Source organism: Lissotriton helveticus, chromosome 3_1 (genome assembly GCF_964261635.1).
Source record: "Lissotriton helveticus chromosome 3_1, aLisHel1.1, whole genome shotgun sequence".
In the NCBI taxonomy this organism is placed as follows: Eukaryota; Metazoa; Chordata; class Amphibia; order Caudata; family Salamandridae; genus Lissotriton; species Lissotriton helveticus.
The window spans coordinates 1,584,497,367-1,584,518,237 of NC_136061.1; the positions used below are offsets into that span (position 1 = coordinate 1,584,497,367).

General features: G+C 44.4%; 1 protein-coding gene across 3 annotated transcripts in view; it reads left to right on the forward strand.

Annotated features, from left to right (window-relative positions):
- ZBTB16 (zinc finger and BTB domain containing 16) overlaps window positions 1-20,871 on the forward strand; it is a 411,590-nt gene that overhangs the window by 371,200 nt on the left and 19,519 nt on the right. For all 3 annotated transcript variants that reach the window (XM_078682341.1, XM_078682343.1, XM_078682342.1), the window contains exon 5: window positions 2,038-2,208. In XM_078682341.1, coding sequence (XP_078538467.1) covers window positions 2,038-2,208 — 171 coding nt within the window. The remainder of the gene's footprint in view (window positions 1-2,037; window positions 2,209-20,871) is intronic.

A 20,871-nucleotide genomic window follows, 5' to 3' on the forward strand; every position in this document is an offset into this window, starting at 1 on the left:
CGCACACATACCAAGTGCTCTCAGACTTTGTGCAGTGATTTTCGGGGCATTTGTACTTTTCTTCTGAAGTGAAGCTCTACATAGTAAGGTGGTGTTGGCTCTGGATAGATTAGATGGCTTCCTTGAGTGGCTTGCTCACAGCGCCTGTCCATACGCCCGGTCCCGAGCAAGACACCTGCTGCAGCAGGTGTTGGAAAAATAGGTACATCATTAAAAAACTGGCATTTACTGAACAAACCACAGTTAAAACCAACTTACAGTTCTGCATCAATGGTGTAGAATGTATAAAATGTCCTAATGTGTCCACATTTGAGGTATTGCTTTCAGGTCAGCAGGAAAGAGGCGACTAGTTAACTGAGGACACCTGTGTGTTGAGGGCCGGACTGGGAACCAAAACCGGCCCCGGCAAAGTGCTCGGCCGACCCCCCCCGCCCCACTCGGGGGGGGGGGGGGGGGTTGGAGGTGCCGCCGAGCTGTTTGCGGGGGCCGGTTTTCGGCCGATTTTGGTACAGGGCCGATTTTGCACAAAAACGGCCCCCAGGAGCCCAAAACCGGCCCCCACCCGTGCGGCGCTTCGGGGGATTGCCCGGTGCCCGCTATGGCCAGTCCGGGCCTGTGTGTTCACTAGGGCATCGGATTTTCAGCAGTGTTTACCTTGTAAAAAATATTCTACTTGAGATGTATCGCTCCTTCCCTGCCGCTTCATCCTGGCACGTCGCGCGCTTCCAGTAGCTCGCGGAGTTCTGAGGTGAAGTTCGGGATCTTGCCAATGCCTCTCGCCTTGCGCAGCTGCTAATGACTTGCAAATACAACTTTCATGATGGACTTATTTCCATAGTCACACATTTTTAATGTGTTCCCAAAAAGCTGTCAAGCAATTTGCCTAATCTCCTGGTTTAATACTGTGCACACTGACTCACATACGCTGAACTATGCAGGGACAAAAATACATTGTTTTCTTACAAAGCCCTGTGTTTCAGCAGACGGTATAAATATTTATATGGTAGTGACCTTTTCCATTGAACAAGTCATTCGTCTAACGCCTTAAAGTTTAAACCACGTGCATGATGTCAGAAACCCACCTTGCTACTCCCTAAATGTCTCATGTAGGGGCTTCTGTCAAAATTATGAGTTACTACACCCCCACTAATCCTGTGGGTTCTGGAGCAGCGTGCTACTCTCCAGAAAACGCTTCAACACCTCCTCAGAGGTAACAAGCCCTTCATAAATACAATTACAAATACAATTCCAATTAAACTTCTCCCTTTAGGAGGGGGATCTTGCCCACCCTGGTGGAAAATGCAGTTGACCACTTTGCATATCCAGCAGTAACGTCAAAGCTAGTTCTAGACTACTGGTTTAGTAAATACCACCTGATCTGAGAGTCCTCATCACTGGTTCGCTCACTTAACCCCTCTGATTCACTATACTGTATGATTATATCGAAGTGCTAATCTGAGCAGTATTTTCTGGAATGCTTATTCAAAACTTTAACAAACTTCCCTTTATGACTTTCAAATGTTTGCTGAAGCATTGCTACTTCGAAGTTTGGAACTAATAAAAAGCACATCTGTTTGTATAGGTGACTTATAACCAGTGTTTAATTTGTGGCAGTCATTTCCGGTGCTCGGCACCGGCACTTAATTGTCAGCACCGGCTCTAGTGACAGTCCGCCACGTGGTGGCACTGTCTTTTCGATTTAGAGATGAGCACAGCAACCATGTTTATTAAGTCAATATGCACTGAAAAGTATTAACACCAGCCTCTCATAACATTATTATAGCTTTGTGTAGCTTGAAATAGCCTGAATTGTCCAATTTTTAGGAGTGCGATGGTTGGGTGTTATGTTGGCACTGCCATTGGCAGCGCTGGCAGGTGCATGCTGCAGTGGCTTTCCAAGAAGGGCCCTGGCACTTAATTTTTTACAAATTAAGCACTGCATAGCCACACAGTTTCCTGCACACTTTGAAATTGTTATTATTAACGCTAGTGTCTCCATCTTTTTCTCATTCTTTCTCTCTCTGTTTCTGATTCCAGGAACAGACATGGCCGTCTTCTGTCTCTTATGTGGGAAGCGCTTTCAAACGCAGATGGCCCTCCAGCAGCATATGGAAGTGCACGCCGGGGTCCGCAGCTACATTTGCAGTGAATGCAACCGCACATTTCCTAGCCATACTGCACTCAAGCGTCACCTCCGCTCTCATACAGGTAAATGAAGATAAAAGAGAGCAAGGTGGTTGAACAGTATTAAAAAAGTGAATGTATTTTCTCTCACACTGTATGTTTCTAGTAACTCCATCTTGCATTTTAGGACAAAGTCATTTTCTGTTTGGAAAATACATGGACTACAAGATGTCCCTGCAGCTGCAGAGTCCATTGGAATGTTTGAGTAAACTGCAATTGGAACTGCATGTAAAGACACTCCTTGTTTTATTAGGGATTGCTCTACAAATAAGGCGTTAATTTGGAATTTGCCGAAACATGTCTGGGGATCAACAACGTTATCGATAAACAGAATTTACTAGTAATCCTTGGGCCCACCCTACATATTCTGATTGTATGACTAAGGCAGGATAAGGCAACTGCGTCACAGTGCATAGATATGCACTACGCATGTGTGGACCGTTTTGGTGGGAAACCTACATCGGGAGCAACTGTCCTGGAACGCAGTAGCACTGTCTCAGCTATCCTAGCTGCTGTTGCCCCCATACATGTCTCTCCTCCGGATCACCACACCCACCACAGAGGACCTAGCTGTGCTCCATTATAGCCTAAAGACAAACATCTGAACTACTAAACCTCTGCCCCTCGTAGGGTGTCAGTTTAGGATGATTCCTACACCAGGCCATACCACAAGACGGATGCTTTTTTTTCTTGTTTAATGGCGGTTGATTTCACCAGTTCCTCTTCCCTGACTGCCCTTGTCTTTTGTCAATAGAACTTATGCACCTTGATTGGAAAGTATTCTGTGTTGAGGCCTGCATCCAGAAGACTTAACCCAGCATTAGGAAGCTAGTCAAACACAGCAAGATTTGTTACAGTGGTATTAATGGCTGGCAGATATAAAAGTGCTTTCCCCATTTATTATTGGATCGTGTTTCCCATCGGAGGCATATTAAATGGATAAGTCAAGTGGGAACCATTCCATGTGCTCACAGCTTTACCGGGGTTTGATGCCAGTTTCTTCCTGGGATGTACATTGTAGCCTCCCACCGTGACACAATTGTTCCCAAACCATATACCTAGTCATGCAGTTTCATTCCCCAACTGTGATCAATCTGGACACAAAAGAATGTGAAATCACAGCAAGTGTGTACGTACACAATTTTTATGTCAGTTTCTGTGATTGTACTCAAGGGTTGTCCCTAGAAATCTGAATGTCATCAATACCCAGGCACACGTCCATTTTCTCCTTACCACACACCAGTGAATTGTATGAACAGAGGACTGTTGGCAGGAGTCGAGTTAAGAGATATGTGCATCTTGTGGAAATATAATTACATATAAAGGAACCCCTTTCACTACCCCCTCGCCCTGATAAAAAGTCTTCAAATTGTTTGGAGTGCAGTTTGCACTTCCCACAAAGATTCTACTTTGGTGTTGATCACAAGTGGACAAACCCCTGACAATCCCATCGGGACCTCTTTTCTCCCTCTACTGGGAGTCACAAGAGGGGAAATATTCAACTGTTTAGAGGATTGTCCACTTTAATGAGTGTGGAAAAGAACAATGGTTGATATTCTGTGTCTGAGCCGTGAGTTCTTGGTCACACAAGGCTTTTTGCCCACTTGTAGAAGACAACATCTAGTGCAGTAAACGTTTTTGAAATGACTCCTTGCAGTTTTGAAAGATCAGCCGTCCTTAGGCATGGGGTGTCTCAGCGCACGAGATCAGAAATCTCCATGCAAAGAATCTAGACTTTCCCTCGATAGACAGATCTTGTCAAAGAGCTTCCCGGCACTCAGGACTGAATCTTGAGATATGAGCACTCAACGTTGCATTGAACCCTCAACCTCAGATGCCTCTGTGAAGATCCTCTAATCACACCCCTACTCTGAGGAAGACAACCCTTTTCACCACCGATAACCAATGCCTCATGTGGCGACACTTTGTTTGATGTCCCCCACCCCAAACCCACCAAAATCAGGAACGCCCTGGACTGAACTTTCATACATGGTTGTTTTATTAACTGTTCGTTGATATAACTGAAGGCAAAGTGAGAAGGGCCATCCAACCATGCCATGGACATACAGAAGTTTACAGCGTCAAAGGTGTGAGGACTGAGGCATTGGTACATGCAGGTCCTCACCGCATGCGTAAAACACCTCCGTTCTTTCACCCGTAGCACTTACCATTGTTTTGCGTATGAGTAACACCTATCATTTTCTAGCCTTCGCACAAGGTGTAGTTTTTGTAACATTTGCGTCTTGTCTCTTTGTCAAAGTTTGATTGGGCGCACTGAATGTGGAAAGTCCAAGGTTTGGATTTGGCATCTCGGGACACAAACCCACATATGAAAAGTGTATTTGAGATGCTTGTTCAGTATGAAACAGAAGCACCGGAAAGAACTTTCATTAATCAGTCACACAGCTGGATTTTAGGTTTTCGAGGGTCTTTGCTCTAGAAATTGCTGAGGGGTTGAAAAGTGGATCCGAATTTCCGTGAGCAAAATGCGTCATCATAGAGGCCCCTGTGCCAGCAGGAATAGCAGCTGGCAGGGGAGCACGGACTAACGGGAGTGTGATAGAAACTGCCATTGCGGAGTTCGACATGTATTTCCATGACACCGTTTCTTTTCAATATTTATTGCCAATTAGAAGAAGCGTCTGATTGATCTATTCAAAACATAGCTTATTATAGTAGTTACTACAAGTTACTTGGTACACAGTGAAGCACTGTAAACAAAAATGATGATGTCAAATTCAACATGGTGCATATTGAACACGCTTGACAGACCCATGTATATCTGCATGTCAAATGAAGTATTAAAATTGTAAGACAAAGACCGATAAAGGAAACACGTAAAATCAAAAAGCACCGGCTAGCTAACAAAGCACTTACAGCACACACTAAGGTCTCAAGACTGACAGCAATTGGATGAGGAACACATGGTAGTCCCATGTACAACAGTTCAGCCTTTGAATGTGAAAGTATATTGTATGATTGGAAAAAGGCCAAGAGTTGAACATGGCAAATGGCAGTCCGGTGACCATGATGATACCATGGGAAGAGTACAGTGTGTCGTCTAACAGTGCCATCTTTTAGATAGAGGGCTTGTTCCTCTTGAGTTTTACCATCTAGAAGTGATGTTGTGACTGTCCTAGAAGTCCCAGGAGGTTGTAAGCCTTTGTTTTCTGCCTGAAGACATAATTATTGTCTTTCAGCGAGCTCTCCATTGCTTTCAGCCAGCCAGACGGACTTTTGCCAGATTTTGGCATGACTCCAACCCTCCTATTGTTGGTCGTGATGAGCATGGGAGCTGGCTGCCCTTTAACAGATGACCGCCGGCATGGCAGTCGTGCCCTGCATGACAGACACAGCTGGTTTACACTCCACAGACTCTGAGCACTTCTGCTCATTCTTCTGTTTGCTGATTTTTCAGGGCCATTACCTCTTCATTCACAGTTCATTGCCAAAGCCTTTAAACTAAGCTGTAAAATTTGCTTAAAGTGGGCATGTAACTCCTCTGTCCTGTGCCCTGCGGTCGAAATACCCCCTCGCTACGTTCACCTCCTTCTTGTGCATTTGGGTGAGGGCACCTGTCCCTTGTATTGTAAAAGAGGAATTGATTGGGTTGTGTTTAGGTACAAGTCACCCCATAAGTATATGCACTGTAGTAATGAACTTGTCTAAAGTGTTGAGAATTAATGATGCACAATCATATTATAGACCCTGCCAGGTCTGGTGTCTCGATGTATTAACATATAGACTTCAGGAATTTGACCCCATGTTCACAAATTTGAATCCCGACAAATCTACCTCTGCCTTAAATTCTTCAAAAGTTGATATACAAGGAGTACAGTTGAGCAGGGTGACTGTATGCTTAGCTTATGCTCAGGGCTTTAAGTGGGAAAAAAAACCTGAAGGTGCTCTAAAAGGGGTGTGGCAAATTTCTTAAAGGGATGTGGCCTATCCAAGTAGGGGCGTGGTCTAAATAAAGATAACTAGCATTGTGTGCTTAAGAAAATCATGAAGTCCCATCCAGTCACCGAATCACCCAAAGTAGCTTTTTCTCATATATCACAACTGTAAAACACCTTCTTATCACACTACACTGGTTTAGCTGGGGCAACTAATGTGTAACTAGAAATGGGGTCAGCAGAACGTACTTAGGTCTCATCAGAGAGGCATAGCTTGGTTCCTATGACAATTGAGCGTGGTACCCACAACTGGGCGTAGCCGCTGCATTTAGAAAGTTAGCCGCAACAACCAACAAGGTGATGGGAATAATTCTAACATGAATTGCTGTCAAGTTTAAGACTCATGAATCCACTGAAAGACTGTGCCATCCCTCAATCTCTGCACTAATGCACAGGATTGAAAGTGCCAACAGGTCACAGGATGGAAAGTGACAACAGGCCCAAAAATCAGGTGAGAACGAGAATCCCGCTGTCTTTAGAGAACCAGGGAATGGGAGCAGAAGAGCAATGGCGAACTGCAGCCCACCTTCTTTGCACAGCTCTGTTTCAAGAGACAGCATCCCCTGTCTTGGTGTTACATGGGGAGGAAAGCTGACTTGCTGTAGGACTGAGGGCATGTGCTGTACAGATAATACTGGTACAAAAGGGGGTGGTGATGGACGGAGCATCAGAACAAATCAAACACTCACACCCAGTCAAAAGATCAGGGTTTGATCCATCACCGTTCTTTAGCCCACTCTGCCACCCCAGTTCAGACATGGCTATATGCAAATCAGTCTGACCCTGTGCCTCATGGGAACAGTCCAGCCCAAACTGTCAAGCCATGCCTTCCCTGGACCGGAAACAAGCTTCCGAGGACCGGTTTCTGGCATTCTAGCCGTCTTCAGCCCGGCTTGCTTGAATCCAGTGGCAAAGTGAGCAAGGGTCTCACGTCTGAGCATACCCTGCCACACTTATGGCTGCCAAAAGCGGTACAAAAGGGGGTGGTGATGGACGGAGCATCAGAACAAATCAAACACTCACACCCAGTCAAAAGATCAGGGTTTGATCCGGGGGCGTGCCAGGAATCTGACTGAAGGACCCGGCGCACTGCTGCAAACACACTTGTAAGACCCACCAAACAAAGTAGGCAAGAATCAGCACTACAAAGGGGCATGGCAAGAGAGGTGCTAACGGTGACCCAAGAAATAGAGAGGGCGACAATGAGCAACTGCGAGGGCTGCCAACCAGATGTGAACTCAATTATAAACTGGAAAGCGAAGGCAGCTATTGGGCTAAAGTCCAGAAGTCTTGAATATGAATCTTCCCCCAGTGGTGTAACAGAGGCCCCCCGCAGCCCCCACGATGCGGGGCTCCCCAAGCTCCTGAGTGTGGTCAGAGGGGGCCCCCTCCAGGTACTTTGCAGGGGGGCCCCCTCAAGTTTCGGTATGCCACTGACACGTAAATAGCAACAGGGCGACCTGTAAAGAGAAGGCAGGCCCACCGGTAGCGCGTGTGATCATAATCTCATCCCCCCTGTGCAAGCTCTGGTTACCTTAGGATGTGAAGGGGGCTCTGTGGTCCACGCTGATCTCCGGTAAAGCCGCTTTCGCCAGTGGGACGCGCCTTGGCCTCAGGTTCAGGCAGCTCCTTTCCTCGATGATGAGGGCGAGGGAACCCCGGTTGCTAGGGGACGCCTCGCGCCTCTCCAGACGCAATGTAACTCTACCTGACGAACCTCCGCGTTGCTGGGGGAAATCCTTGTTGCTGTGACCAATCCGAGCGCGGCTTGAAAATGACCATCCCGGGCCGGTGGTGGTGAATACTGGCAGGGTGTTTTCAAGGCTCCTTCTCAGAGCGGCAAACCCATCCTCGGGCACACAACACAGCTTGAGGGGCGGCGGTGGAGTCAATGCGCACACAGCGCTCGGGGGCAAAGCAGGCGCTCCAAAGTTCCTCAGCGGTCTGTGTGTTAATCCGCACACACAGAGCACAAGGGACTCGATCCTGGGGCAGATCACGATTGAGGCAGAGCAGGCCTCATGACCTTACGCCCCAGCTGTGTGCCAATGAGCACACAGAAACAGATTTCACAGGGGGGCAGCTTCACTTGTAAATGTAAATGTAAATGTAGACGTACTTGTAAAGTGCACTGATACTCCTGAGTGTCCTGGCGCTGTACTCATACCGCTAGGGAACCCTTCCTGGTTTTTCCCCGTGAAATGTCCACTCCTGGGCATCCCCAGGGTGCAACCAGGCATCCCTAGCGCTGTAGGGGGCCGTTGTGGAGACTAAGCAAGCTATTGCCCAGAGTTGCAGCGTGGGACCCATGCTTAGAGTAGGCACCGAGGCGAGAAATCAGGTCCGAGGAATTATGAGCCCAAGATCCGCCGAGGCCAGCCAAGGCAGGAATTGAACCCTGGTCCCGGGCCAGACCTCTGCATCAGGGTCTGCCGCTCTAACCACTGAGCCACACTTCTCCACTTGGCACAGCGCAGAGACCCAGGAAGGGTGGGTGCTGGAGAACTTTTGTATCCCTGAGTTCCCAGCTCTTCTTAGGCCCTTGGAGACAGGCAGGCTTCAGAGGGGCAAAACACACAGCACAGCACAGCACAGCTCCTCTTCAAGTTAGGGGGACACAGCACACAGCAGACAGTCCCTTCCTCGGCAATCACAGCAACTGTAGGTAAACATGTTACACAGCATTCCCCAGGTTATCCTATGGGCAAGATAGCCTTTCAATAGTGAAAAACGGAATTGGCAGTATTTCACTATCAAGACATGTTACCCACACTAGTAACAGCAAACAAAAACCGGGACGTCTGCTCACCCTACCTTTGACCTTTGAAGCCTGAAAATAGAGCCCCCTAGAGCCCCCTTTCGAGCCCCCCCCCAAAAACAACTGGGGGGGCTCAGCCCCCCAGAGCCCCCCCCCACTTAAAGCCCTGCTTACGTAATGTATGTCAAAAGACTGCCACTGAAATTCACGCCATACTGCACTCCAGAGATAAACCAAGAAGTGTGCTGTGGTGTTTGAGTGCTTGTGAATCCACAGATTTCTTGTATTATTTTTATTTCCAACAATACATTTTATCAAACTATTCCACAGTTGGTAATCGAGGGTGTGGAGCACCTGTATACCATAGTATTCATCAAAATCGATCTTGACACTAGAACTGCTCAAAGACTAGAAAACAGGAGAGCGAGCCGAAAACAGAGGAATAATGGAAAAGTTGAGTTTTTAACACTGACCAAAAGAATGATTTTTAATTTACTGAATGTGAATAGTTTGTTCTACAGTTGTGCAATGAGAACCAGTAAGAATCTTTCACCACATTGGGTCTGTTGGAGTGTACTTCACTGGCATCATATTCTGTTGCCAGGACATGAGTCAATGATGTGCTGTGTCAGAAGTACAGGTTGAGGTGGAAGTTTTTTACTCCTGTTTGAAGGCGTGCGGAGGGAAGGTAGTGCGAACGTCTGGAGCAAGTGAGCTCCTAACCACAGTCATGCATCTAGAGATGGATTGTCTGGAATATATGATGGAATATAATGGAACACACTCAGTGAGAAACTAGGTCACAACCATCAACATCATGTTCTCCTGCTAAATGCAGTAAAAAAATACCATTAAATAAATGCTATAAAAATGAGTATAATGGAAATGTTCTTTTTAGACACGCAAATTCCAATAAAGGCCACGTGGAAATTGATTTCCATTCAACGTCACAAGATCATAGGTTCTCTTGACACACCGGACATCGGGCGGAGGAGAGTTTCACACATCTAGGACTGCAGTGATCACAAAGCAGTAGGAGATGAATCCACAGTCTTGCAACCAGGCACAGGTCTGATGACCCAAGAGGATTCTACTTGCTTGTCATAAGAGCTGGATTACCTCTACATAACGTTTACATTTTAGCCCACAGCAGGACAAGTAATATGACCATGATGTGCCACTCTACAATGAGGCATACCTTCTCCCTTGAGAAACCTTGCTCTGCATAAGATGGATTTAGCTCTCCAGTGAAAGGGGAAACTTGTCATTTCTTCCTTTGCCAGCATCCAAATGATTTGCTACAAAAAATATAAACCTGTAGGGTGAATTTGCAAGCTGTCAAGTGTAGTTGCAAACCCCGAGGTGTCCTTGGGTGAAAGCATTTTACAGTTCAGTTTTGTATATTTAAATGCTCATGTGATGGCCAAGAGTCAGCACAAAGTTTTAAAGCAGTGGAGCTAGAGGAGTTAATGATCAGTGGAAGCTCAAGTGCCCTCTGGTTGAACTTCAGGTAGCTCCCATCTCAGAGTCCATATTGTATCATGTCAGGGTTAAGACCATTTCTGCCAAACAGACTGATGGGGCAAGTTTCCCTGGCTCCTAAGTGTGAGGGTACAATACGAGTTTATCGTCAGTGTGCCGTCAGTACTTAAGGCCATTCAGTTATAGCAATCCCTTGGCCTCACACATAGGCATACCACAGTGTAAGGGAGCCTGTAGTTGGGCCATGAAGGATAAAGGGGTGTCTTGTTTTCAGGATATCTACAGAAGTTATATATGCATATAATGAAGGCTCCCGGTTAATTTTTTCTGATTTCACAGATAAATACAGATAGAAATTAGAAATCAGGGTGTTTCCTGTCCGTATTTTTTATTACAGTGGAAAAATAGAGTTGCACACCTTTTGATCTACTCGCCATTTTGTTATTCTTGAAATTCGGTGTTGTTAGCTGTGTGATTGGCAGAATGCTGAATTAAACAAATGGTATGAGACTTCCTTAAATTAATTACTACATATCTCAACATCAGCCAGTGCTATAATGCTAATTGCTATGTTGGTGTAATTTTGTACTATTTTTGGGTTTTGTAATAAAACTCAGCAGGCAGCAAAGTATGAGAGTACATTTATTGGTTAGCTAAATGTGTAAATATACAAATTGCAGCTTTATGTATTTATGAATCACATAATAAATTTGGATAAATACCAATAAGATGGCCCCAAAATAAATACATTAAAAATACGCAGAGAAATGTTTTTTTAAAAATACCATAAAACTGGGAGCCCCACATATAATGCAGGTTAATGGAACTCGCGATGATATATGTATGTTATGTTATGTTATGTTATGTTAAGCTGTTTTATAGCGCGCACAATTACTGCCGGAGTATCCTGGCGTCTGGGTATGTAAATACTTGTCTATACATGGAGTATGGTTCCTTTTTTAAGGAGTTTCATAAATATAGGAGGAAAAATATTCTATTTAAAAGTCTGTATATTTATGAACCACTCACTTTTGAATGTCTGACTATGTAAATTTTTCTAAATGTATGCACACATGGGTGTGTATATTTAGAAGGGCTTGTGCCGTATACAGAACATTTATAAAGTATAGTGTATATGTATGTATACATTTCACTATATATTTAGATATGTGGGCATGTCTCTAAACATGAATATATATACATTGTTGGTTATTGGAAAAAAAATTCCCTTTAACCTCTGCCAGTCCTTGCACTCTCTGACTCATCACAAATGTTTCTGACTACTATGAACCCCTAGACATCCTTTCAAAACACTTCCCGCTTTTTCTAATTCTTCCACTAATCAAACACACATGTCCTCCATTCCCAATAACGTCGCACATCTTCCCTTTTACTAATCCACTTCAATGTATCTATCTATTTCAAAACACTAAAGTAAACGCATGAAATCGCAGATATTTAACACATTTAAAACCACTAATCCACAAATAAAAAGGAAGCATATATTACTGATCTACTTCCTTCTTCACTTGAACCTTGGGTTCCGCATTAGTTTGCCACCCACCACAAAGTGCTTCAACGCCTCATCAGGGATAGTAAGCACTATATAAATACATATGTTACAATTTCAATATTCATATTGAGTGATTATCCTGAAATTCGGATATGACTGCATCTCTTTAAGACAAACGTTGGACAAATATGTTCCAGTTCAAGGAGATCTTTATTTTTAAAGCAGTCAATCACTCCCATTCCCACCAATTGGCAATGAGTATCAAACTTACTGTGCAGTCAGTCTTTGCGTGACTTAAGTCTGTATGCACCATAAAGCTTTGGCATTAGGCACAGACTCCTTACAACAGGCACACAAGTTTATGAATTATCATTACAATACCGCAACACGTCATCTGACTACTTAACAACGAACCAGGCAGAAATTTTGCAGTGCAAAATGTTGTGGAAGTAACATAATAGGATATGGGGACTCAGTAGAAGCAGCTAAGGACCCCAGCCGGACCAGCATGATTTTTGTATTTGTGTTTCCTCTAAAGCAGTGAGAACAAAGAGAGTTGGTGTTACTACGCCTAAGTACTTCCAGCAGAGAGCCCTCCATTGAGTCTCGGGTACAAAGGAGGATTAGGGCACGACCATGGGGATGCCAGGAGTGCCCTCGGCTTGCGGAGCCTTCTTCCAGGGGGTGCTTGTGGTGAAGCAGTGGTGAGATTATAGTTTGTCAGGATCCTGTTCACCGGAGAGCGTCCACTTGCATTATTGCAAGGAAGGGCTTACAAACACCATCATCTAAAAGGGAAATCTCCCCAGCCTCTTGTTTTCTCTCCTCGACCGCCTGCAGACAATGCCTGCTAGTTAATATTCAGTTGTTGTGCTCAGCCGGTTTGTCGCCAGTGCTGCGTGCTTAGTATCAGCAGCTGTGTTTGGTAGTGCAGGCCAGCCCAGCCCTTGGCAGTGATAGATCCCTGATTTACACGGCTCATCATAAAATAAACACTCAGCTGTGCCGGGGACATTGCATCTTAGTGATCGGGGACGGGGGGGATGGTTGGGACAAGCTGGTATCCCGACCAACACACCTGGCAACAATGTAAATCTGAGAAGCGGGAAAGGCGGCGTGGGGGTACCGCAGGTGTTCACTGCAGGCCAGAGGGGCTGTAATTAGTCCCGTTTGCCTTGCTCTTAATGTCGAACTCATTAAGGAGGCCACTAACTTAATCAACTTGCCACAAATTAGGATTTCTGCACCGCCGCCACGTTTGTTGGTAATCTGGAGGAGCTTGCTTAGTCGCGTGGGGGCTGGAGCAACACTGGTGGTGGACCAGGTGCTGCCAATGTGCTTGTAAGTTGGGGAGATGGCTTGGAGAGAGACATGTTTGGGGACTCCAGAGGCTTCTTCTACATGCCTAATTTAATCAGGTCAGCTGACAATAAAATTCCCTGATCACATGTTGAGTCTGAACAATAATCAAAAGCAAAAACTGCATGTACAGGTGGCTTCTCTCAGTGGTTTTGCACACATACAGCCAACACGCAGGTTGTTGTTATAGAACAGTTCTTATAGCAATTTCATAGTTTCAGTGTAAATCGTAGGAGTCAACCCATTCATTTCAAATTACAATATTATGTCCACATATCAGCTGCTCTCTGGGCCCATCATTGATCTCCTTAAATCGCAGTCCTAGACACCAAGAGTATCCTTGTAAAGTTTAGTATGCTCTTCTGATGGCCAGATGTTCTAGTTTAGACAAAAGAGTTAGCGAAAATTGGAACTGGGTAAGTAATTTAGGAATGAAGCTGAGTTCAGTGGAACGAAGCGGCTGGATTAACAACTAGTCTCACAAGAAGTACGCTAGTAAAACTGAAGGTCATCCGCAATGCTTTTTTTATTAAAATTGGTAACGTTCCTCCAAGGGTGCACTATTAAATTGCTTTGATATGATGTGCTTCAAGGGTGTCTAATAAGATCATAGATAGTTGGCCATCCTGGAACCTTGACAGCACAATAACAATGCAAAGTATCAATCTAGTTGTACTTCTAAACTCAATTAAACTAACAGAATTTCAGAGCTGATCAAGAAAGTTTATTTCATGAGGTACTCTGTGAAATTCCTACTGCAGATGTAACGTAAACAACTGGGTGTTGTAGCCAAATAGTGGAATTCTACTGACGGATACCAATGCATATGAGAATAGGGGCATGCCAGGAAAAAATCAGAAGTACAGAGAGTGATCGATAGCACAGCATCAGAGCCCGCCTGGAAACTGAGGTACTACCATCGATGTGCAAAAGCATGCACTGAAAGGAATCGGATGGCGTGCCGAGTGGGAAAATAAGGAGAGCATAGAGCGAGAGAAGGAAAAATGCAAGTACTTGCACATGTGTACTGGCAACATGACCTCGTAAAGGAAAATCTGTAATTCCAGTGCCAAGCTAGTCTAGAGCCTCCTCTTGCAGCCTAGGCTTCCTTTGGAGGTTTATTTCACTTCATCCCACCTACACACGAGGGTGATAGAGATATTTGAAATGGTGGCTGTGTTGATGGATGTAGAGCTAAGAGACTTGCGTTCTCATCATGACTGCTCCATTTTTCCGAATTGGGTGATTTTAGGCAAATTTCTTTGCAACCCTGAGCCTCTGTTGGCAGCTCTTAGGATCCTAAATGACAGCATGAGACATGACATTGAAACCTTGGCCAAAGATTGAATATCGGTCATAAATTCTTTTTTAAGAAGTGCTTAATGCTTTAGCTTTACCGTCGAAGCACTTTGAACAAATGTGATCTTACTCAATTAGGCACCTTTGCTGTGAAAGCTTAGTTGGCCTTGCCATGATCCAAAACCCTGCCCAGTGCATCACACCAAAATCCCTTAGCAAATGCCCAGGACAATGAAACATCACACCAGCTGGGTATTTTTGGGTAAATGTGGTCAACAACTATGGACTGTATGTCACCTGAGAAGGCATAAATTTTTTAATGAGGACTTAAGGGGTGCAGTATCGGGTCTACAAGAACCAATGGACAATTGGTGAAGAGCTCATTAAAAATGCTTGCATGTCTGGAAAATTGTATGTTGCTAAAGCACTGTAATGTTACAAATTAAGTTTTGAATCAAAGCTGTTTTTTTTCAACATTCTCACCCTGGTTTGCTTGCACTTAGATTTATTTTGAAAACAGTATTTTTGAGATCCCTGGAGGAGACATTTGGCATTATTCGCCCAACCATCTTTGTCGCCATACGCCAGCGGCATCAAGTTCCACTGCCCACCAATCTCCAGAATAGGAGTCTAGCTGATGAGAAATGCAAATTGCTTTCTTTGCTTGTACAGTATTGTACCCTCCCCCTCCACAGACTCCTGCAAGATAATCTTTCTACCTGTGATTCCCATCGCCATAACCAATCCGCAGACCCTCTCCGCTCATTCATTTGTCCAAATACCTTTCCTTGCTTTATAAAATATTTACATTCGACTTTGTACATATCCACGTATAAACATAAATACTTAGTCTGATTTAAACTTTTTAGGCACATATAAATCAGATGTTGTGTTTGTATGTGCATATATTTGTGTGTGTGTATATATATATATATATACTCGTGTATATATATATATGTATATATATATATATATATATATAATATATATATATATAGCTCTATGCAAAATGTGGGTATATAACCCCGCTAATTCTTGTATCTGTGGCCCAATGTGTGCGACCAATCCCCCCAATATATTATGCTTTGGTTATTTTTTGGTTGCTGTTATTTTTAATAGATTGAAAGGAGTCGAAGGTGTATAAGTCTTTGTTAGGGTGTGCCGTATTGATGCTGGGAGCGGAGATAGACAAAAATACCTTTGTAAAAAGGAGGCGCGCGCCCAGGCACGAGAGTATATAACTAGGCGGACAATTTATGCCCAGGCACGAGAGCGGTTTGACACGGGGATAATGAAAAAACGTAGGTCATTGTGGATGACTTAAGCCTTCAGCAGCTGAAGAAAATGTATGAGACGCCGAGAACATTACACGCTTGGCAGCCCCACACATCTGCAGTGGGGCCAGTGAAATACAGGGGGCTGTGCTTTACCATAAACTGTGGACGTTGGCTCTGCAGCCCGGAGAAATTGTAATTACGACGACAAGACAAATCAGTAATATTTAAATATTCATGACCGAAGTCTGGGGCCATCAATCTATCTTTATTGTCCTTGCCTTTGCTCCGGCGGTAAATAAGTACCTTAAGTCCTCACCTTTCATTCAAATGGCGCCGACCGTGGCGCGTGAAACCCAAAAGATCATTTATCGCGCGGCGGCGGGGTAGGAAGAGACGAGGCACGTTTGTTAATTCGTTGTTACTTTGCTGGGGGACGAGCATGTGCCTTAAAAAGGGCGCGCAATGGAACTCAATCGTGCCAACCCTATTTATTTTATATCTACGCCTTGATTGTCCTAAAATTGATTAGGACTGATCGGAAGAGCCCATTTAGCGCTTAACTGCAGCGAATTCTGAGTTATTCAATTCCTCTTTGTCAAGCAATGTGGCAGTGAGCTTAATGGCGGGCTTGTTTCACGAGGACGAGAAGCTAATAACTGATTGAGAAGCTAATGACTGAATGAGAAATCCTCGGTCTACTTAACGCCAGAGATGCGATGTGAGTCCTTCTGCATGCTGCCTTTTGCTTTAGGTGGTCATGAACCTAGGTATGTTTGTCGAGCGTTCTCTCTTACTAAATATATAATATTCTTACCTCTAAGGGGCTCAAGCCAGCCTTCACTGTCCATTGGCCTGTTGTCCTTCACTTTTTCCCATCTGATCATTCAGAATGGGCAGGGAGTCAACCCACTTCAGCCATTGGCTGACTTCACTGTGACTGCACTCTGCTTTTTCACCAGAAGCACAACCACACACAGTGGTTCCCTTCAGTGCTAAGGACTTTATGGTAATGTGTGACTTTTCAGATCAAAAAGATAGTTCTGCTTCTAGCTTTTTTTTTTTTTGCTTGACAAGGTCATGCGACGTTCTCAAAAATAAAGTTTTACAACATTATGGCAAAGCAAAAAGTCTGGCAGCCAGCTACAGCGTCAGCTTGCCAATACGTGTTTGTTACATGCACTAAAATGTTCGGTAACCGATAGAACAGTGCACAGGCAATGTGAACCCAGCTCCTGGTTTCACGGTTGACCCTGCCTTCCTACCTTATAATGAGGCTCACTGTTGTCATAATTCCCCTTTCTCTTTCCTGGATCTCTCTTCCTTCTTATGACCACTTCGATCTCTTTATTGTAGTGCATTCCGTCCTACAATTTCTCCACTGCCTGCTTTCTAAATATAACTTTGCTCCTCCCCAATATATGAACTTCCTGCTTTTCACATTGAAACACTTTTCACATATATATTTGTATTTCTGCTTTTCCTACACAGCAATTGCCATGAATTCCATGTTTCATTGATATTGAAATTTCACATTGGCTCTGTCACTCTTTCCTAGCTGACTTTCTATCCTCCATCAAGATTCTTGGTATCCTTCTTTTAATTACCCATCTTTTCCCTTGGCACTATTTCCTCCTGCCTCCCCATGATACCCTAAGGTCCTTTACATCTTGGTAGTTTACACCAGCGATGGGTTGCTTTCAATCAATAGCAATATAAGTTTATTCGGTCTAATTGGAGATAGACCATAAAAGTAAATAAAAATATTGCACATAGTCATAAACACACATAGAATTGCATTAAAAGTAGATACAAAAGATATATGTACATGAACAGCTATAAAATTCCTCAAGTGAAAGTCGTAATCAAATTTTAAATCACCATTACACCCATACAGAGAATGGTTGAGATTTTTAAGAAATTATGGTAAAGGAGAGAGAACAAAAACCTCTTATCGGTTCCGTTATACGCTACCACTATTCCCCAAAATTAAGTCAAAACATCTAAGCCAAGCTTAATTTTCTTAGCAACAATAATGAATCTCTCTTGTGTGTCCTATATATAGTCATTCATTCATCAACTCTCTTGTTCCAGGGGAATTATTTACTCTGCATTCTTTTACCCATCCAACCATGCAATGAGACCTGTTTAATGCTAAAACATCTGTCCTTTATTAGAATAGCCCAATTCTTAATATTTAAAATATCTCAATAAAATCTCCCAGATAATATAACATTTCATCATTTTAATACTTTTAAATATAGTTTACATTCAAGCATACCATTCAATACAAAAAGGTTCAGCACTATACAATATAATATAAACGTGCTACATCAAAGTTCAAAAACAGTTAGCACACAAAAAGACTTCAGAATCCAAGATGTGTGTTTCTTGAAGTAGTCACTCTTTATTTTTCTTAAAATGATTTTTCTTTATTTTCCCAAGAACACATGATCATAGCCGTAGCCAACGCGTTTCGTCTCCTGAAGAGACTTCTTCAGGGCTTCACAGTATGGCATAAAGTATGTTCATAGGATGGTTGTACAATTCAAGTGTTTAAAACTCCAATGTTCGGTAAGCTTAAATACAATGTAAAATCTCAGCAGTGGCATGATAACCAGCAGCTTGTGTGGTCCTCGACTTTTCAGCTCGAAAAAAGATTACATTCAAGAATATCATGTCTTACTGAAAACAGCCCTCTTCTATTGTTGATACTCTTTTCAATACTTTTCTTTTTTTTTTTTTTTACTTTTTATTATAATAAAACATCAAAGAACAAACAAGGCAATATAAGAATAATGCAACCATTAGGCGTGGGCTCAAAGAGGACGGGAGATACACGATAACATAAGACAAAATTTATCAATTACAGGTAAGGGGGTAGGAGGTAAGAATTGCATATAAACAATAAGGTACACCACATCATGGCAGGAATGCCGGGTCAGGGCGATTGGGGAGGACTAGAGATCTCAACGAGTGGGGGCGTACATCTATCTCCCCGGTACGAGTTCCATTGATTCCAAATTTTCCCCCATTTTCTGGGTCTACCTCTCGCCACATACACCGTTTTCTCTCTAAACATACACAAGTCCATATTCTCTTTCCAGGAAGTCACTGTGGGGGGTCTCTGGGACCCCCATAATTGTGCAATATCCCGTTTGGCTATCATATTGGCAAGAGTTGCCCAACGGAGCTGTGACACATCCTAATCATTCGGTCCCCACACATTCAGTAGATATTGTCGGGCTTCTAGCTTCATCACAACACCCGTTACATCACTCGTCACATCATGTATACGGTTCCAAAAACGCACCACCTCAGGGCATTCCCAAATTATATGAAGAAAGGTGCCAAGGAGACTGCAACCACGCCTACATAAGCCATCCACGGAATAGCCCATATGGATCAGGCGGGGTCCGGTGACATAGACTCGATGGAGGATCTTGAGTTGGACCAGGCGGAGGCGGGCCGGAATCGCAACCTCCCTGGGAGAGGAGATCGCAGATTGCCAGTCCTCGTCGTCTAATTCAATACCATCAGCAATCCAGGTGTCCCTGAGGCGGTCAAGCAGGCTCGACCGGTCATTGATCATCTTTTTGTAAAACAAAGAAATGGTGCTATCCGGCACATGACCATCCAATATACGATCTTCGAGGGGGTAGGATTCCGGAACATCACTACCCACAGGAAAAACTGAGGTCAAGGCATGACGTACTTGAGCATAATGAAAGAATTCCCTATTACTCAGCTGATATTCCACTTGTAAATCCGAAAAGGTCTTTACCCTGCCCTTAACCCAGAGATCACGCACTTTACTGATACCGATCGTATCCCATTTGTCAAACCCCTTCGTCTTCCATAGACAACCCAGTTTTGCAGAGGCATAAAGTGGAGTTGCACTGGTTAATCTATCTCTCCAGCCCATAGCCGCAGTCGCGCTATGCCACACTCGTACGGCTATAGCGGTAGGACCTGAGAGTTGCAGACGGGAGGACCCCGAATAAAGCGCCCTGTTATAGTCACCACCTGGTAGCAGCCACCTATCCATTGCAAACTCTGGGTTCAACACCAGACCATACATCCCATGGTTGATGGCAGCAAGTTGGGACGCCCAATAATACCGTCGAATATCCGGGAGTGCTATGCCGCCATCATACCAGGGAAGCGTTAACTTTGGATGAGCGATGCGCGAATGTCCGCCCCATATCAATTGCCTCTGCAAGGATTCTACCTCTCGAAAGTACTTCGACGGAATCACATCAAAACTGTTCTGGAGTGCATATAGAAACCACGGTAAGGACATCATTTTAAAAAGGGCCGCACGCCCCAACGGAGACGACGGTAATTTGCGCCAGCTCACTACATCCTAACGCAAACGTTGGAGTGGGGGGAGCAGGTTAGGTTCATAGCGGACCGCGGGGTCCAATAAGATAAACACAATCAAGTATTTAAAACCAGGCTGCGACACCTGGATGGGACATCCCCGCGGCAGAAGGGGGACATCGCCCGCGAGCACATAAATATGGGATTTTGACCAGTTGATAACAAGGCCCGAGTTCTTCCGGAAGGAGTTAAGTACGTCGAACAACACATTAAGCGATTTTTGGGGAGACGTGAGGTACAATAAAATATCATCCGTGTACAATGAAATACGATCTTCAAAGTCCGGAGTCCAGTATATACCCCTCATCGAGGGTTCCCACTGCAGCCAAGCAACAAGTGGTTCCAACGCAAGACCAAAGAGAAGCGGGGATAAAGGACAACCCTGCTGCGTGCCCCTCCCAAGAGCCAAGGGCACGGAGACCCGACCATTCACCACTACCTGCGCCAGTGGCATCTCGTACAGGAGTTTCACCCAGCCAATAAAGCCAGCGCCAAAAACAAACTTAGCAAGTGTGGCCCAAAGATACGACCATTCGATTGTGTCGAAGGCCATCGTGGCATCCAGGGACGCCAAGATGGCCGGTTCACGCAATGACGCTGCCCCCGCGAGAACACCATGCAAACGCCGCAAATTCAATGCTGTGTTACGATGTGGGATAAAGC